The sequence below is a fragment of the Malus domestica genome, chromosome 03, assembly GCF_042453785.1.
Source record: "Malus domestica chromosome 03, GDT2T_hap1".
NCBI classification, from domain to species: Eukaryota; Viridiplantae; Streptophyta; class Magnoliopsida; order Rosales; family Rosaceae; genus Malus; species Malus domestica.
Window position 1 is genome coordinate 7,439,796 of NC_091663.1, and position 19,291 is coordinate 7,459,086.

Genomic DNA, 19,291 nt, shown 5'->3' on the forward strand with positions numbered 1-19,291 from the left:
TTCTACAGTATTACTTTGATCAATTATTGTAATGCCTCTTTTGAAAAATGTTATGTTAGGATTCATAAACAAAAAACCTTGCAAATTTTTCAAAAAGTTTAATCCTAAAATAAATGGATATGATCCTACTGGTGAAACAAATGTTAGTGGTAAATTAAATTGTTGTTTTTCTACTTTAATAGACTCATTATTAATACAATGTGTTAAGTAAACTGGTATCTTATCAAACTATGTTATTCTCACTGGTTTTGCTAATTTTTGTCTATATTTTTCTGATACTAACTCTTCTCTTATGACACTCTTTGTACTCTCTGTATCTATCATAGTTGTTGTTTGTATCTTATGCTCTTTTCTAATTCTATTTCACAATTTATGGTAATTAAATAACTATTTTTTGGCTTTTCTATACTATAAACAATATTTCCTAATATTTCAGTATTTTCTTGTGATTCTGCTAAATTAATTTCTAATAACTTATTATTATAACACTTTTCGCACAATATTGAATATATATTATAGTATTTATTTGCAACTAATTTATTACACTTATAACATTTTTCTGGCCAACCTAAATTAATGTATTTATATTCTTCTTCATGTTGTTCTTCTATGAATGCACACATATACTCTTCTAAATCAATATTTGTGCTACTTGAATCTTCCGAGTCTGAATCTATCATGTTAATACTCTTTATACTACAAATACTCTCATTATCACTTAAATCATCTAAATTATATATTGACTGTATATTCTCATCCTCTTCTAACTTAAACAACTCTATCAAATGTTTTTTTATCTCTCGACTGTTTTCCTAATTTTGGACATTTAGGTCTAATATGTCCAACTTCTCCACATGAATAAAATTTACAACTACTCTTATCTTTTGGTGCTTTATATTTTCTAATCCAAGGTCTGCCACTTCTTTTCCTAAATTGTTTTGGAATATATTTTCTTTTCTTATATGTTCTTGAAGGTTTTATGCTGAAATTCTTATGTTGTTTGTATGGTTTATATGATTTATATTTCTTTTTGTATATTTTCTTATGCTTATTTTTCTTATGATAACCATACTGTTGTGGTAAATCTATATTTTTACAGCTCATGTAAAATTGTTTCCTAATCTGCCTTTTAGCTTTTATTTGGCCACACTTATGTCTAAGTATGCCATATACGTGTTGAATTATTGGTCCTATTGCAATATCATTTTTCTTTGGATGCTTTTGCCATTCATTCCAAATCTTTGCTCTTATTGGTCCTTTTATTTTTGTCATATAAGTATCTAATAAATTAATATTACTAATTCTACATGTTCTTCCTAAATATTTAAATAAATCAGTTGTATACTTAGCTATATATTGTAAATCATATATTTGTAATTGTTCTAAGTTTCTAATTGCCCTTATTTGTTCTTGTTCACTTAGGTCATCTAACCTATTATGATCTAAAAATTCTTGTTTAATCAAAGTAACAAAATCATCAATATTAAAATGCATTTTAGTTGCCTGATGCTGTTCTAAATTTTGAACTTTCCATGACTGAAAATAATCAAAAACTAATCCATCTAAAGTATGCTCAAAGTAATCTAACATATTTTGTGGATTACTAAAATCTAACATTAATGCCGCATGTACGCAACATTTTTCCCATCACTCAATTGTTTTCTCCCAATCTTGTGGATCTACATTATCTAAGTTTAATATATTACCAGCTATATTAATTTGTTCTAACCCTCTCAAATATGAAATCATATTTCTTCTAGGTGGTTTTATCATACTTTCGTCTATGTAATCTACTCTCGCTTTTTCATTATATTGTTTATTTGTTGGTCTCAAAAATTGTTGATCAGTTCTACTTGAGTGTCCTGAATTTTCTACTCCTGATGTACTACTTTCTTCTGCTAGATTACGTTCTTCTTTCAATTCTAATAAATTATTATATTCTTTTGATCCCAAAATATGTTCTACTCCTATTTCTAAAATTAATTTTTTAATCTCTTCATCTGAAATTCTATGTAGTCCTAAATCATATGTCTTATATTTTTCTAAGTACTCTTCATCTAAATGATCAATATCTTCTATAAGCTTATCTAGAATATGATCAAAATTTTGCTCAACTAAATTAATATCTAAATTATCAAAAGTCATATGAATACTCTCATTTTCGATCTCACTCTCATCCTCATCTATATTTTCTAGTTTCTTGTAATTACTAAACATAATTGTTGCATTACATGTACTAGTTTCATATATTTGTACTTTATCTAGTTGTTTATTTCTTGTTACTTGTAAATTAGGTAATATCCATTGAGTTCCTTCTAAAAAGTTATTATCTACGGGTTTTGCTTCTATCATATTTACATGTTTACTACTAAATGTTTGAACAAAATTTTGAAATTCTAAATTAAACTTATGATTATATTTATCAAATACTTTACCAATATACATTAAGCTAATACACAAATTTTTATACTTTCCTTTCATATTATAATTTTTTGTTCTTATGCTCACTTTAATATATTTACTAAATTCATTTATTGTCATAACATAATTAAGAATACAACCTATGACTGCTAAATTCGAACTTAAGTCTACTTTAGTTGTTATTGTTGTTGTTGTTGTTGTTATTACTGCTTGCTGGTGATTATCCTATCTATCATCATATATGTATACTAAAGTTTTTGTATACTTGTGCTCTGGTTAGTCCTATTATTCCAATTAATATTGTTCCTATGTGAATCTGATTGAAATATGATTTTCTCAAATGAGTAACTGCTTCTTTACTAATTAAATTAAGTGTAACTTCTTTATCAATATAGCTAACTTCATGTTAACTAATGTTACTTACAATTCTGCTTCTATTCTCAAATAAACCTAATTGATACAAATTATATTTATTTTTCTGTGTTCTCTCAAAACCTCTTCTAATAAATTATTGTGCTTCTTCATTTGGGTATAAATCTTTAGCTCTAACTACTTTTCATTTTCTCTTAAAGAGTTCCATTTTTTGTTATCAAAAGGATTTATCTTATGTCTTCTAATATGATTATTTGTACTTAAACTTAAATTTTCTAATTTTTCTAACAAAAATGGTGGAAGTGATGAAGATGCGTTATGTAAAACTTGGTTTATTTCTGCTATTTGTTCTTCAACTTGATCTAATTTCTCAACCAAACTTAAAACTAATTGAACAATTAAATTATTTTGCCTAATGGGAATATTACCACTAGCTACTTGTGTTGAAAAATCTGTTAAACTTAATGGGAATATTACTACTATTTCTTTCAAAACTTATTGGTTCTTTCTCAGGGTCTCTAAAGTTTGATCTGTTGCTCCTTTTTGCTTCTAAAACTTTATGTTGCAATTCTGTATTATTATATTTACTAATAAATGAAGGATGTTCAAGATAACCAAAATAAAACTTATACTTATTCAAAGTCCTGCTAATTCTTTTGGATATGTATGCCAATCTTCTCTTTATGCTAGTTATAGTTGGGTGTCTGGGACAATAAATACCTGGTGGTTATGGTTGACAAGGACAATAATATTTGTTGTTCATACAAAATAAACGAGTGTGATATCAGTTGTATCAATGACTTCCGTCCTCAAGGTACTCTATTATTATAATTATACTATTAAAATGTTAAACTTGGCTCTGATACCAGATTCGCAAATCAGGCCCGATTAAATAGTCGGATGGACATTATAACAACTAGACATAAAACCTTGCACATGGAACTAGACATGTTTCAGCATGACGGACACTCACAATGCAAGTATAAGGCCTTAATGGCTGAACTCAGAGGTACGAAGAACTCATAGGTACCCTGGTCAATGTCCAGTTATTTGTATGACAAGCATTCAACTATAACAGAGTGCTCAAACAAAGTATGATCATCAGTTTAGCAGGTTAATAATATAACTGCAATAGTGTTTCCCTATTTTGGACTAAAAGTCTAATTAAACAAGCACATTAAAGAAAGAAAATGAAACTTACTTAAGACTTGGAGATTGCTTGAATCTGTACACTTGACCTTTTATTGATATATAAAATGTTTACAAAGATAATTGTTTACAAGAAAGTGTTTACAAGGATGCTATAAGGGCTATGGATGAAGATGGTATGAGTATATGGTGAGAGTAGGGTGTTCAGGTGTTCAGGTGTTCAGGTGTTGAGATGTTGAGGTGTGGTGTGTTTTTACAATGAATGAAACTCCTTTTATATCGACTGAGTGAGAATACTCTGAAAAAATTAAAATCTTTACAAATGTATGGTATGGACATCTCCTTGATAAATGCATGTGAGCTTACATCATGGTTGTCTCTTGGAGCCCAATTTTTGTTTTTGCATGTGATATCCCTGAAATGCTTTTTTACTTGTCTTCTTTTCCATGCCCATTTTGGGTATTATTGTATTGTTTTGTGCTGATGATTAAAAGGAAAGTCTTTTAGGGGTTTTGGTTAGTTTTCTATTTTATTTTTTTTATTAGAGGAACTACTTGATTTAATATCAAATTTATTGTTTGACGTGTGAAAATTGAAGGCTATCCATGATTGGAGTTTCTTCTTGTTTTATTTGTTGTTTAAGTTAACGGAGTTGTTCACCGTTTTGATCATTTACATCTTGGCAACGAGTGTTTTTTATTCGAGGAACTAGATTTAATATCAAGTTTGTTGTTTGACGATTGGAATCACTAAATAAAACAACGATTTGTCATACAAACATACACATGCGATTAAGTGAATTTACAAAAACTAAGGATAATTACATCTTATAGAATATCTTGCAGGGCACATACCAACCATGTATGTATTAATCTTAAAAAAAATAACGATTACGTTAGCTGCTGGCATGCGTGCAATCGATTATGAACTTTATATAACTTTCTATTTTGCATAACTAATTCTTGAATTCAAATAAAACTACGATTTATCACACAAATACACGTATGATTAAGTGAATTTACAAAAACTATGAATACTTACATGTTATAGATTATCTTATGGGGCATACCAACCAATAAGTGTCAATCTCCCACGTACACATGACGACGGATTGTTAAAAAAAATTAAAATCTCCTTTCATACTCTCGAATCTTGAAGATAATATAACGTGGTAGGTCAATACGAAGCACATCATTTTGATCTTTTGAACTTTGAACTTTGAGGCTAATAAACTATAATTCAATGATTATGACCGATCATGACCGTCCATTACACTGAATATTCCATCTAAAAGATATTAGGTCCCAACCAATCTCCTAGGTTGACACATGTCAATAGTGGTTTATGAATCGCCATATCCTAAAATCAAGATTACAAGACTGCATGAAATTTATGTCTTAAAACGCACATCCCAATATGATGTGATCCACTTTTGACCCAAAAAAAAAATGATGTGATCCACTGCAGCGTGTCATCGTATACCGGCACTCTATTAAATACATAAAACTTTTATGTCACAACCACACTGTTATTCTTATTTTAAATATTAAATGCTATGATAACACGTATGAGAGTTATAAAAGATGTTCTTTGACGATGATTACACCGAAAGAAAGAGTGGGACCTGTAAAACCATGCAGAGACAGTCACGGTTGTTGCCGGCCACGAGTGCATTGACATCTACGGTGCAATCTACGTCAAAATCTTCGTTTCTCAAGCATGAAGCCAATTAGAGCAGACCACGTATGTATTGGAGGAAGCAGAGAATCAAAGCAAGGAGATGGGTACGTGTGCAAATCCAAAGGGCCCAAGTGGTAGAACATAGAGGTTCTTTGGATAGTCCATATTTGAGACGTGCTGGGCTTTTCTTGCGGCCGCCTGCATTCCATTTTTCATGATTCATCCCATGTGCAATAGACTGAGTCGAACTCAACGTATTTTGAATATGCTAATACTAGTCTCTTTCGTTGCCCTTACAGGAATCTTGATAATGATTAGTTACAGTTCTAAACTAGTTTTCCTAATAATCAAAGATGGATAATAAGTTCAAGAAGTCTAATTAGTATTTTAGTATTCTTTATTTGTAATAAGTGAGATGTCATAAGTTTAAATTTTGTATATGACGAGTTTGATATTAAATTATTATAACTAATTCATTGTGTTACTTATGAGAAATCTCTAATCTCACAGTAGGCCGAAAAAAGTGAATGTGATATAAGTATATTGAACTCGAATAGGATTTACACACTTCTATAATGGTCCGGAAAATTTGAGTGTGATACCAATTTATTGAACTCATGAGTTTAATATATTAAACTCATGAGTTCAATATATCAAACTCATGAGTGTGGTACACTCACACTAATGTAGCAATAGTGTTATAGAAATTAAACTCAGGATGTCTGATTCTTATGAATAAATATCACTCACCTAAACCACTATAGAAAGTACTAGTGTGAATATGTCATTCTAATAATTAAAAAAAAGGTTAAATAAGTTGATGAATTGTACTACCGACAACAATGAGAAATGCTAAGCAGACTCTCTTAAAGTGGAACTCTCCATTGATTTTCCCCTCATGTTTTTGGTACAAAGTTTTATAATATTAGTACGAGAACTATGCAAAAACATAAAGTGACGAAGAGCACGCAAAAAATCCCATTTCTTGGGAGAGTCTCATTACCATTTCTGAACAACAATAGGCGGATCTTTCAGTTTCCAATGCCCTTAAAAGATACTGAAAACACTAAAATACTTCATAAGATAATGGCCAAACTTTTGGGTCCCAAACATAACCCCTTAAACCTTATGTTTATTTTACTATTTTAGTTTTGCCCAAGCCATTTCAACTAGGCAAAAGCCCCATCAAATTCCACCAAGGCCATCTCCAACCGATGGCTGGCCAGAGGGCTCGTTTTAGCCCTCTGGCCATCCAAGATTCTCCAAGATATTAATATTTTAATGAACAGTACATGGTCATATTTGCCTCCGTCTCCAACTGAGGACCAGAGAGCTCGTTTTAGCCATTTCACAAAAAACCATCTCCAACCGAGGGTCAAAGGGTCATATGGCCAAACATAATTTATTATTTAAAAACTACAACTTAAATTCAAATCCAACGGCTAAATGACAAATTTTGTGAAATAGAAGTTATAGGAAAAAAAAAGAATTTAAAAAAAATATGAAACAAATTTTGTGAAATAGAAGTTATAGGAAAAAAATGGAATTTAAAAAAAATATGAAACAAATTTTGTGAAATAGAAGTTATAGGAAAAAAATGGAATTTAAAAAAAATATGAAACAAATTTTGTGAAGTAGAAGTTATAGGAAAAAAATGGAATTTAAAAAAAAATATGAAATAAATTTTGTGAAATAGAAAGGAAAAAATAGAAGTTATATGAAAAATTTTGTAAATAAAAAATAATAAAAAAACTGTAAAAAAAAAAAAAAAAAAAAAGCAACGGCTAGTAGCCGTTGCATTTGAATTTTTTCTTAAGAAATCATGTCGGTTATAACCGACAAAAATAACAAAACATTAAAAAAAAAATCCAGCCCTCCAACCCTCTCCGATTCTGTAGGGCCTTTGCAGATTCCAGAGCCCTCTGGCTTAGCCCTCGGTTGGAGACGGTTTTCGGGCTATTTTCAGCCCTCTGACCTTCTGGACCCTTCGGTTAGAGATGACCTAGGTCCTTGGAGGAGAGTTTTGCCTACGTGGCACAGCAAACGAAGTCAAATCGTTTTCGTGAATTTTTGAAATCATTCGAGCATTAATTTATTATTTTAAGTTGAGTAATACTAAGGAGACTAACTATTATTTGTAAAACCAAATGGGTTGATCTTACGGCTTGAGGTCTGTTGTCCCGTATTTTATGTCCCGTTTTTGTCTCTTGTTTAATTTTTTGGCACGTGTCTCTTACTTTAAACCCACGTCTAACACACATCTAACACAGTTAAGTTTTAATAAAACTAATTAAAAAATAAATAAAAACCAAACGGGTTAATCCGGAGCGTCTATTCTCTTCTAACAATGGGAAATCCAGCACACAGAGAGCATTCGGCTTCTGTGCTCGTCCGCCTCGCAATCGCCAACCCAGTACAGACAAACCCAGCAAGGAGCAAACTGAACTCATCGCAGAAAAACTAGAAAATCAAGCTAAAGAAGAAGAAGATGACGACGATGGGTTGCTGAATAAAGAGACCGGTGAGATCATTCGGCCAAGAGGGCCGGAGCCCACACGCTGCGATTGGGAGAGAAATGATCGAAGCTCTGATTTTTTCGTTTCTTTTTTTCAAATCTGATTAATCATGATAGCAATGGTATGCAGTTCTTTGATTTTTTTGGAGAATTTGTGCTTGACAGCACCCCTCATCGGAACCGTCGTTTGAATAATCACAGTCCAACACAAGAATTCCCAGGTGAGAGAGAAAGAGAGATGAAAAGTCTTGGCGTGGGTCTCCAGTGTTGCTTTCTTTAATTTTTTTATTTTTAAAGAATTTTATAAAAAGGTGACAGTATTTTTGTAAAGTTAACTTAACAGTGGTAGATGTGGGTGTAAAGTAAGAGACACTTGTCATAAAATTAAACATGAGACACAAACGAGACATGAAATACGGGACAGCAGATCTGGAGCCCGATCTTACTTACTAAACTTGGTAAAACAAATATCGAAACCAGGCAAAGCTTTAACACCGTTGTCCGGATTTCTTTATTTTTATAAATACTGTTAAAATAATCTAAAAATAATATCTGATCCATATTTCAACAAACCCTTAAACTTCACAGTTGCAATTTGAACATATTCTTAAATTTCAAATTCAAATTTTCAATAGAGATTCCATCTATCAGAAAAATAAAATTTGACTGGTAATCAAGGGAAAGAGAAATATGACAAACTATGGTTGGTCATTGGAGAGGAGTGTACAAGCGTCTTTGCAGATTCAAAGTACGACACATGATAACTATTAACTATGCGAATGTTCATGGTTAAAGATCTTTGTCATCCTATTTCATCGGATCCTTGCAACACATGATAACTATGTGAAAGTTCCTAATCTCCTCAATTCATTAAATGCACAAGATTCGGGCACACCTTACCAGAGTAAGATAAATTATGAACCAAAGATTGATTGCGTTGGATTCTAATGATATCAAGTGCTTAAAGATCTTTGCACACGAAGAGAGGGTTTCACTTTCTGAGGAAGTTAGTGCACGTAAATCCCAACTAAGTGAAATGAACCATGGAGGTTCAATATTTCTTGCGTCACTAGAGATCATCAACTCGAGAAGATCGCGATAGCCATCATACATGCAAGAAGGCAGTCGGACACCTATTAAAACACTTCTTAGAAACCGAGAAAATATCCAATTTTGGTCATGGGTAGGATTCACCATTCATCCGCTAGACATACCACAAAAGCCAATAGTAGTATGAAGGAGACAAATCTCTGAGAGTAAGTCATTAAGTTGATGCTTTATGGTGGATTGAAATGAATAAATCTCTTTTCATGCATTGTTCATCTTCTCCTTTCAACAAAATTTAGAAGTTGACTTTTAGTTTCTTACTCTACAATCTTATCTTGGTCATTCAAACATGACATAATCAAGAGAGTGAGATTTCAAAATTTGAGCTCGTATTGAATTGTCAAATAGCCCAATATAAAAGAAAATAAATTGACATTTGAACCATAGTAATTAAGACATAGACCATTGATGCAACTTACATGCACGGTGGAAAAAAAGAAGGGGTTTTTGTAAATTCACTCAACCGCATTTTTCTCAAATATTACGTAATATTTGGTTTCTGTTTCTTTTCTATTTTTCTCCAAAAATAAACAGTTATGAATGTGGGAGATGTGGCATGCACGTGTGGATGGAGTCAGCTGAGGCCAGCTGTGACGTGGGATGACGCGTGTGAACAGTGTCAAAATATGGGAACGAGGCTAACGTGAGCAGTAAAGATTTTTCAATGTGATCAGAATATGGGATAGTACATCACGTGTTATTATACAAATTGTGGAATACGTGTGCAAAAAAAGTTAATAACTTAAAAAATACAATTTTTTATTACTTAAATAAAAACACATAGTGTACCGGTCACAATGAAAATTTCCTCCGTGAGCAGGGAGCTAGCAGTAAGTTGGCGCCATCCACAACGGAACAGCCTCTCTCTCTCTCTCTCTCATACACTGGTTTTGCAAGGCACTTGGTTTAAGGAAGCTGTAACCCTGTATCACCCAGATTGCCACCCAACCCACGTGAATTGCTTATTTGGATTAGGGTTTACTAACTCGCTTTTAATCAACTTAATGAATTTTTGAGGATTACAGTAAGTTTTACATCAATCAATGACTAACAATCACTTACGAGTAAGCGGTTTAGGGATTTATTCTGGATGAGGGACGAAAATCGTGAACTGTTTTGATCAGTTGAGGTTATAAACAAAAGTCATTGGCAATTATGTCAGCATGCTCATGTGTTGAAACCTGTGGTTGCATTGCATCATGAAATGGGGTGGTTTTGGTGTACGTGGAAAGGAAACAATGACATGTCAACAGAGAGTGAGTGCAAAGCAATTAGCTGAGAGAGAGAGAGAGAGAGAGAGAGGGTTTTTGCCTAAAATGGCATAAGAAAAAAGGGGAGAAGAACCCAGAAAACAAGGTTCAGGAGAGGGAAAGGAGCCAAATACACGACACTCTCAGAGGCGGAGGAGAAATGTGGCCCGCAGCATGGTGCTAAATTTGTACGGAACTGATGGCTCAGTAGCGCAAACTAACCTGAGATTCTTCCACGTATGAGGCCACGAGTTGCCCAAACAAGATTTGTGGCTCTGCACTTGTATCTCCTACAGGCCTAGGCTTGGCCTCACCATGTGAAATTCACATTCGCAAAGTTTTGTTTGGTATCGGATATACGAACTTACAGTATTATAATTTGAGTACAACCTTAGGTATTGTACATTAGTATAGTCATCATTGAATAATCATATTTAGATTTTTTTTTTAACAGATGATAGAATATCTGTTTTAAACTATGGAAAGGGAATGTGGACACGGAATCTCAGGTAGAAAGACAAATGTTCTTAATCAACTAAACAATAAGACATTTTTAGTCAAATTTTTGTAACAAAATCTCTCTAATAGAGATGCGATCCACATTATTAGTGGACCCTATTTTTATTAAAGAGATGATACAAATAATGATAAATAATGATATAAATATGTAGTAAGTGTAATATTATTATTATTCTTTTGTAAATGTCCCATCGATGTAGATGGACGAGGTGGGGGTAAAGGAAGGTGGGGATGACCCCTATTGAAAAAGGGACCAAAGCAAGGTGTTCCCATAAAACTACTGACGCCTGTCCCAAACACCTCCCACCTACAAACCTCTCTTTCTCCATACCACTATTATAAAAACCAATCCACCACTCCATTTATTCATCCTTTCTTTCACTCACCACTAGCATAGCTACTTGTTCAAGCCACCCAACGCCACCTCTCAAACCCTCCCATCACCACTTCCACCACCATGCAACTTTTTGCCTCATCAACTTTTTTGCATTCTGATTTTGTTCTTCTTCTGATTCCAGTCCTGCTGCTCTTAGGCCTTGTCCTCCAATGGCGCCACCCCAAGCACAAACGCCTCCCCCCTGGCTCAATGGGTTGGCCTTACATAGGAGAGACCCTCAAGCTTTATACTGAAAACCCAAATTCTTTCTTCTCTACCAGGCAAAAACGGTACACACAACTCATATCACAAGAACCCCATGTTGTCTTTGGAATTCTCCTCATCGTAGCTAGTTTTTCTCTCTTTTCTTTTTCTCCAAACAAGTTTCTTAATTGGTTGTATCATATTCACTAGCGCTTACAGAGTATATATACAGTTTTTGCATACAACATGTGTGTGTGTGTATATATATATATATATAACTTTTTACTTATACACGCGATAATTTATATTATATTAATCTAAACTAAGAAGAGTAGATTCGAACTTGAAAGCATAGGGAAAAAAACTTAGCTAAGCACAAGTCCAATATATAGATATATATATATATATATATATATATATATATAACGAGTTAATATGAGAGTGAGATGACACAGAACGGTTGTTTTTATTGACTTGTTGTAGGTATGGAAATATTTTTAAGACGCATGTATTGGGGTGTCCTTGTGTGATGATTACAAGCCCAGAAGCAGCAAGAATGGTTCTTGTGAGCCGGGCACATCTGTTCAAGCCGACCTATCCAAGAAGCAAAGAGAGAATGATAGGACCGGAAGCAATATTTTTCCACCAAGGGGCCTACCATTCAAGGTTGAAGAAGATGGTTCAGGCTTCCCTTTTGCCTTGTGCAATAAAAGAGTCGGTCTCAGAGATTGAACAAATTGTTATCAATCTTCTCCCCACTTGGAAGAACAACACCATCAACACTTTGCAAGAGATGAAGAGGGTATATCTGTCAGTTCATGGACTTTTTTTTTTTTTTTTGACTTTTTTGCATGTCTCTGAGCATTGGAATCTTAAAGTTTGTTGCTTTTCTTGGCTTGGCATGTCAGTATGCTTTTGATGTGGCAATGATTTCAGCCTTCGGAAACAAAAGGGACTTTGAAATGGAAGGAATTAAACATCTGTATCAATGCCTTGAGAAAGGCTACAATTCCATGCCTCTTGATCTACCTGGAACTTCCTTTCACAAAGCCATGAAGGTATTTATGTATATGTTGTGATTGTCTCTATTGTGGTCCACCCAATTTTCCAAATTCAACAAATATCATTGGAGATTTGGCTTTTTTTTAATTTCTTGCACATTCAACTTTAATACATACATCATAAGCTTCCCTTAATTTATCTCGAAACATTTGACCTTCATTGATTTCTGACACGTGTGAAAGAAATTATTATTTTACTTTTAATGAGTTATATGCATGTGTCAAGACCCAGTTAATTTTTTTTTTTTTTTTTTTATACTTTTGGTGAGTTATGTATGAGATCAAATCTTCTGAACTTATTTTGTATGTGGTTTCTTTGCGATCTTTATTATTGATTAACACGTGTTAAATTTATAACAATAAAGTTAAAATAGGTTGAATTTAATTAAACGATAGAGGTTACGAAAATGCCACACACAAAATGGATGCAAAAAATTTGAACTCGTTATTTATGCACATGTATCAAGAAATATTGATTTACATGCAAGAACTAATTTCTTCCAAATCAAAGTTTGACGTGCATAAATAAAGTTTTCTTTTTAAGATTTTTAATGATATATGTCAAGACTTTATTAATTTGCAGCTGAGGAATTACTCCTTTGAATGGTCTACTTAGTAATACTAGAAATAGAGTATGGAGTTGCTAACTAATGTTGAACAGGCAAGGAAGCTTCTCAATGAGACATTGAAAAAAATGATAGAATTAGAGAGAAGGAAGAGTCCTAAAGAAGATAGTGGTGGCTTGTTGAGAGTAATGCTGGGAGCAACAGACCAGAATAATAAGCTTAATTTGCAGCTTAGTGATTCTCAAATTGCTGACAATATCATTGGGGTCATCTTTGCTGCTCACGATACCACTGCAAGTGTCCTAACTTGGCTCATTAAATATCTCCATGACAACGCCGATCTCCTAGAAGCTGTTACTGTAATTTTTCTCTTCTTAGTTAATCTTCCCAAAGAAAAAAAAAATACCAATATTTCGTTTTAATTAATATATACACGTATATATACATTGACTAGTTTGATGTTTCAGAGAGAACAAGAAGGAATTCGATGCCAATTAGTCAATGAGAATCGTGGGCTTACGTGGGATGATACTAGGCGCATGTCCTTAACTACCAGGGTAAAATAATCATTTCGAAAAATTCTATACGGAATATATATTCCATTTTCATACTGTCAATTAATTAGATTTTGAAGTTGACAAGTCTTACAACAATACAATAACTTTATGCTAGTAATAATCTCTTAGGATGTTCATGTTTTGACCTAGATGCTTGTGCTGCAAGATTGTGTATTTGGAACACCCTTTTTTTTTGACAAAAATTAATATGATTAATAGTCCAGAATCTCATTCTGATAAGATAAGTACGTATGTTTACGATTATATGTTTTTATCAGAATGATTCAAGTGAGTGTGAAAATGAATGAAATATCTCATCAGGTGATTCAAGAAACTCTAAGAACAGCAAGTATACTGTCCTTCACATTCAGAGAAGCAGTGGAAGACGTGGAGTTCGAGGGTTATGTTATCCCTAAAGGTTGGAAGGTGCTGCCTCTATTCAGAAGCATTCATCACTGTGATGATTTCTTCCCTCAGCCCGAAAAGTTTGACCCTTCAAGATTTGAGGTAATAAAACCTTAGCCAAAGAAACAAATAAATTATATAATCTCAAGATAATGAATTTATAATATCCCTTGGATCTCTTCATCATCTGTGTGACCAGTGCTGTGTCTCTGGGGCAATATTCAAAAAGTGGGTCATATGCTCATGCAGTAGACTGTTATACTTTATCTTATTTTGGCCAGAAACATAAGGTTATCAATGTCTGGAGGATTATCCTGGTCATGTCCTTTTCATTCTTATATGAATCTTCCTCTCTATTCACAAGGATCTGGGTCTGGCTCATGAATATCTCTTTCTAAGTTTCAGGTCACGTGACTTTGTTTTGTTTTTGTAGGCACTTAGCAATTAAAATTTTGAATATATATTTATTCATTATTTTTTATTACAACTTGAACGCAGAACATATATAGTGAGTTGAAAAGAAATATCATATATTCATCGAAACTATCCACAATTTTGTATTCATTCTTGTTTACTTGCTAGAAGTCTAAAACTATATGTGGTAAACGAAATTTGAGAATATTCAGTTAAGTTATTGTTAGAAATTGTCGTGGATTATTGGTTGAAGTGATGCTTTAATGTATTTATCTGTTTTTGGGTTTTTGTGATTTGTGTGATGGTGCAGGTTCCACCAAGACCAAACACTTTCATGCCGTTTGGAAATGGCGTGCATTCTTGTCCAGGCAGTGAGCTGGCCAAGCTTGAGATGCTCATCCTCCTCCATCACCTCACCACTGCTTACAGGTAATTCTCTCTATGCCTCTCTCTGCACATCTTCTAATAGCATTGCCAACAATATTTATAACGTGACAAATCTGTGAAAAATAATGAGATGACAATTGCTACGGAGACTCACCCCAAAAGCGATTCCCCCCAGACTCGTTGGCCATCTGGAGTTTATGCCTTAATCCATATCAGTTAAGGCCCATTTCTAAAAATAGAAAATAAAATATACAAATTTGTTCATGATATAGAGTGACACATGTCCTGTTCAGTTTTTACTGGACCATCTCTTCGGCATAAACCCCATTAGCATCGCCACCGTGCCGAAAACCGCATCATGGGATACTTTAAGATTCATCAACAACCAAAAACACAATTATAAACACTAAAAAATTCTTCATCAACGTCATTTGATAAATCCACGGCTTTATCTGCTCTTCATTCTGAACTTTCTTTTAAACTTCTGGGACGAGTCTCCGTAGCATTTCTAATTTTTTATTAGTATCCTAAATGTTTTGTATTACTAATGTTAATAAAATAATTTTAATTATGACATTTATAAGATTAAATAAAATATTTTTAATTATGACGTTTATGAGATTAAATAAAATAATTTTAATTATGACATTTATAAGATTAAATAAAACGAAAAACTGTTCTCGTTTTCTTTTAATTGTAAAAGTGATTTGTCCCCTCTTAGTCGACCAGAGCCTGGAGGGCAGTGGAAGGGGGATGATTGGTGGTCCAATCCAATGGTCCTTCCTTAGGCTGTGGAAGTGGTCCTCAGTTTCACTGAGGGCGAGTGGCCGGGCATTAACTTTTTATACTAGGGTTTCTTAGTAGAAATCTGGTCACCATATATATGATATATGATATGCTAGGAAGATTAAATTGTAGTTTAAATTTGTAAATTAAATAATAGGTCATCAATAGAAATCAGTATGTATATCAATCCTTAAGTAATAACCTAATTATAAACTTCTATATCTTTTAATTTTTAAAATTTTGTTTAAAAATTTAATTTTCCTAACATTACTATATGATATATGCCCACCCCAAACTAGATTCGTTCAGTTTGCATGTTTACTTCAACACGTGGCATGCATGCACCTAGCATTAACTAGTCAAACATAACTTAACTCTTACCAACTTTTCAATTTTTTTCCCTGAGATCCGTAACATGGATCCTTGTAGATGTGGCGTTTTACCGACGAAAAATAATTAAGTTTGTGTATTTTGATGTAAGTTCGATTTTCATCAATTTTTCTCTTTCAAACAATACATAATTTAATAAACTAACACTATCATTTGAAGAAAAAAAAAAAAACAAACAAACATGAATCTAATCAAGTATCAATTAAAATTTCACATGACGAAAATAATGAACATTCTCTCGGTAGTTACATATCTTTTCAAGTTCTCTTTCAAATTTGAGTAATTAAAATTGAAGTAAACTTTAAAAAATTAAAACAATAACATCAATACTAAACAAATATTTACGTTTAGCCGCCTTTCTTACTAATATTCGTGTACGATTTATACTAGACCCATCCTACTGTTTAACCGTCCACCTTTGCCTTCTTACTAGATTCTTCCAAGTGTTTAACTGTCCATCTTTGCACTCTCCTCCTCCGGCAGCTCCTCCCTTTATCGCCGGTCGAAACTCAAGTCTTCCATTTCTCTCGTCTCTCTTTCATATCCTTTCTCGTCCCATTTCTATTAGGGGTTGAAACATTCTCCTCTCTTTCTCCCTCCGTACATACACATAAATAGTTAGCTATTTTCCAGAAATCATATGAGCCAATAGATTTGAATAGTGATCTCTACTATGATGTACGTAGCCATCAGTTGTATCATACAGTTACAGGTAGGACCTTCCTCTAACCCTAATCAACTATTAGGATAGAGACACTCTTGAGTGATATTAGATCTCACAGATCGTGAGACATCTGCCATTTCCGTTTATAAATCTCTGGTCTCATTTGAGGAGTCTAGGCCTCAGAGGGTATCCTCTACGTTGTAGATTGGCGTACCACAGGTCCACATGTCAAAACAAAGTTTACTTGATATATCACCAATCAGGGATGGAGCCACTAAGGGATGAGAGTGATTTCGGGCTCATGCTAACTACGGTGTAAGAGATTCTCCGGTGGCCCAAAACCTGCATCCTTGTGAAGAAGTTGAGATGTGATCGTTTTTTTTTATTCTAATAGTTTTGTTGTTTTCTTTTTGCGGTTTAGTTGAACGGTGAGTTTAGGGGTGGGGGTAATTTATTCCCATAGCAACATAATCAATTTTTTTTCAACCTAATAAACTATTATTTGCACACCTCTTTGCCCTCCTTTTTTTATCAAACAATTTAAACCATATTTCTTTTTATTTTCTTTAAATATTAGAAAAAATTTAGTGGTTATCTCCTCTCTATCTGCCACTTAGTTGTACTGTACAATTCTTTTGATTCACTCTATTAAATTTAATTGGTTTTTCAATTTTGTAATGATTACTTCAATGACCCATGTTATAAGTTCAAATTTTTCTCTCTAACATATATGGAAGGCCATCCTCACATAAAATGCTGACTCCACCAATAATCATTAATATTCAGGCTGATTAAAATTTGATTTGCCAGCTGTACTCTGTCTAGATGGAATGGCTATGATACAATTGTTGTGCCAGCTGTTGACACGGGTGGCCACCATAGCTCTGTTCTGCATGTTCTACACCACAACATCATGCTCAAGTGTGTCCACATCAAATATCTCACAAGAACATGCATGCAGATATGATTAGCTAGGCACATGATTTTGTTAGCATCCAAAGCTACAGTACTTTGGCTAATCAAATGAGTTTGACGTTGTTGCTGACAATAACACTGATATTTAGCGATGTGATTGCTACCAACTAAATAGCCATATGCCTATTACAATGACACATTTACTAACGTAGTGATTAGAAACATAAGTTTCTTCATATGTATATCAAACTATGATTTGACGGTACAGAAAATGCTTTGGCTAAGTTTTGTATGATTGGTATTGATCAGGTGGCAGGTGACGGGAGATGAGGACGGGATACAGTATGGCCCTTTCCCGGTACCCAAACAGGGATTACCAATAAAAGTAGTCCCAAGAAACGAGAAGGCAACTTAATCAAGCTAAGCTTCTGGGTTCTTGACGGCAATCCAATATTTTCCAATGGGGCCAGAAGCAAGCATACCCCATTGAGCCTTTTTTACTTTAATTCCATGTTTTTTCCTTTTTCAAATCTGTCATTGGGAATCCTATGTTTCTTCTACCTCAGTTCACTTGGGTACGTGGATTTGTCCGGTTTGCTAGCTAGCATAAGATCATGATCTGTCAGTGTCAAACTGTGAATCTAAATGTGTGATAGAAATGTGAAATGAGAATTTTCAAAGCACAAATTAAGATGTGCGCATTATTATTTGGTCTAGCGGCACAACATTTCTCATGGACGGCAATTCTCGATGAAAAAACAAAGGAGATGGATAGTAAGATATGTTGTTGAATGTGTGAATAACAAAAGGATGAGAGGGAAGATCAGATGTGTGTGGTTTTGGATTGTGGATGAAGTAACTTTCAGTTATCATTGATTTTTCCTGTGAATCTGAAGCCAACTAGGCCAAGCTGGAGGTCTGAATCTGAAGCCAACTAGGCCAAGCTGGAGGTCTGGCCCATGTGTTATTAACCCTAACACTGTCACAAGCCAACTGCGTGCAAATGTACATGGATTTTTGGATTGTCGGGCCCGTCCTACTCTAACGACATCGATATTATCCACAACTTTACCACCTATCAAATCCGTCAGGTGTGGAGTTTTACCACAAAAATCCTCGGTATTAGTTAGAATAGGGTAATCCTATTTAAACCCATTGTGGAACTTTATCTCCACCGATGTGGGACATTTAACAAAATGTGCATGGATATGGAGGGTGTGCACGCTAGAATTCCACGTCGGGCAGTGTCTCAGCACACAACATTGAAGCCTACGTGGAAGACTAAATAATTCCAGTTGAACTACTGGTGTGCTGGGAGGAGGAAACTTGATCAAATATAAAGCCAAAATGTTATAACTTAAAGAAAACTAGAGCTTGAGAGGGATGTTATTTGTCCAAGAAAATGATTGGGAGGGATGTTTAATTGATGATTCCAGTTGTCTTGGCTTGCTGAGACTTTTGAGTGCACACAATAAATTTGTGCCAAAAAGATACAAATTTGGCCAATAATCCCTCCAAATTGATCACATCAAATAGGTTATGCCATACATGTA

The 19,291-nt window shown here is 33.8% G+C and overlaps 1 protein-coding gene across 1 annotated transcript; it reads left to right on the plus strand.

Moving 5' to 3' along the window:
• The first annotated feature begins 11,284 nt into the window (after window positions 1-11,284).
• Window positions 11,285-18,442, plus strand: LOC103420642 (abscisic acid 8'-hydroxylase 2). Its single transcript, XM_008358695.4, has 8 exons — window positions 11,285-11,679; window positions 12,077-12,395; window positions 12,502-12,651; window positions 13,316-13,579; window positions 13,688-13,777; window positions 14,099-14,284; window positions 14,907-15,025; window positions 18,048-18,442. The coding sequence occupies exons 1-8, from the start codon at window positions 11,471-11,473 to the stop codon at window positions 18,151-18,153; spliced, it is 1,443 nt and encodes a 480-aa protein (XP_008356917.1). The 5' UTR covers window positions 11,285-11,470; the 3' UTR covers window positions 18,154-18,442.
• Window positions 18,443-19,291: the final 849 nt, after the last annotated feature.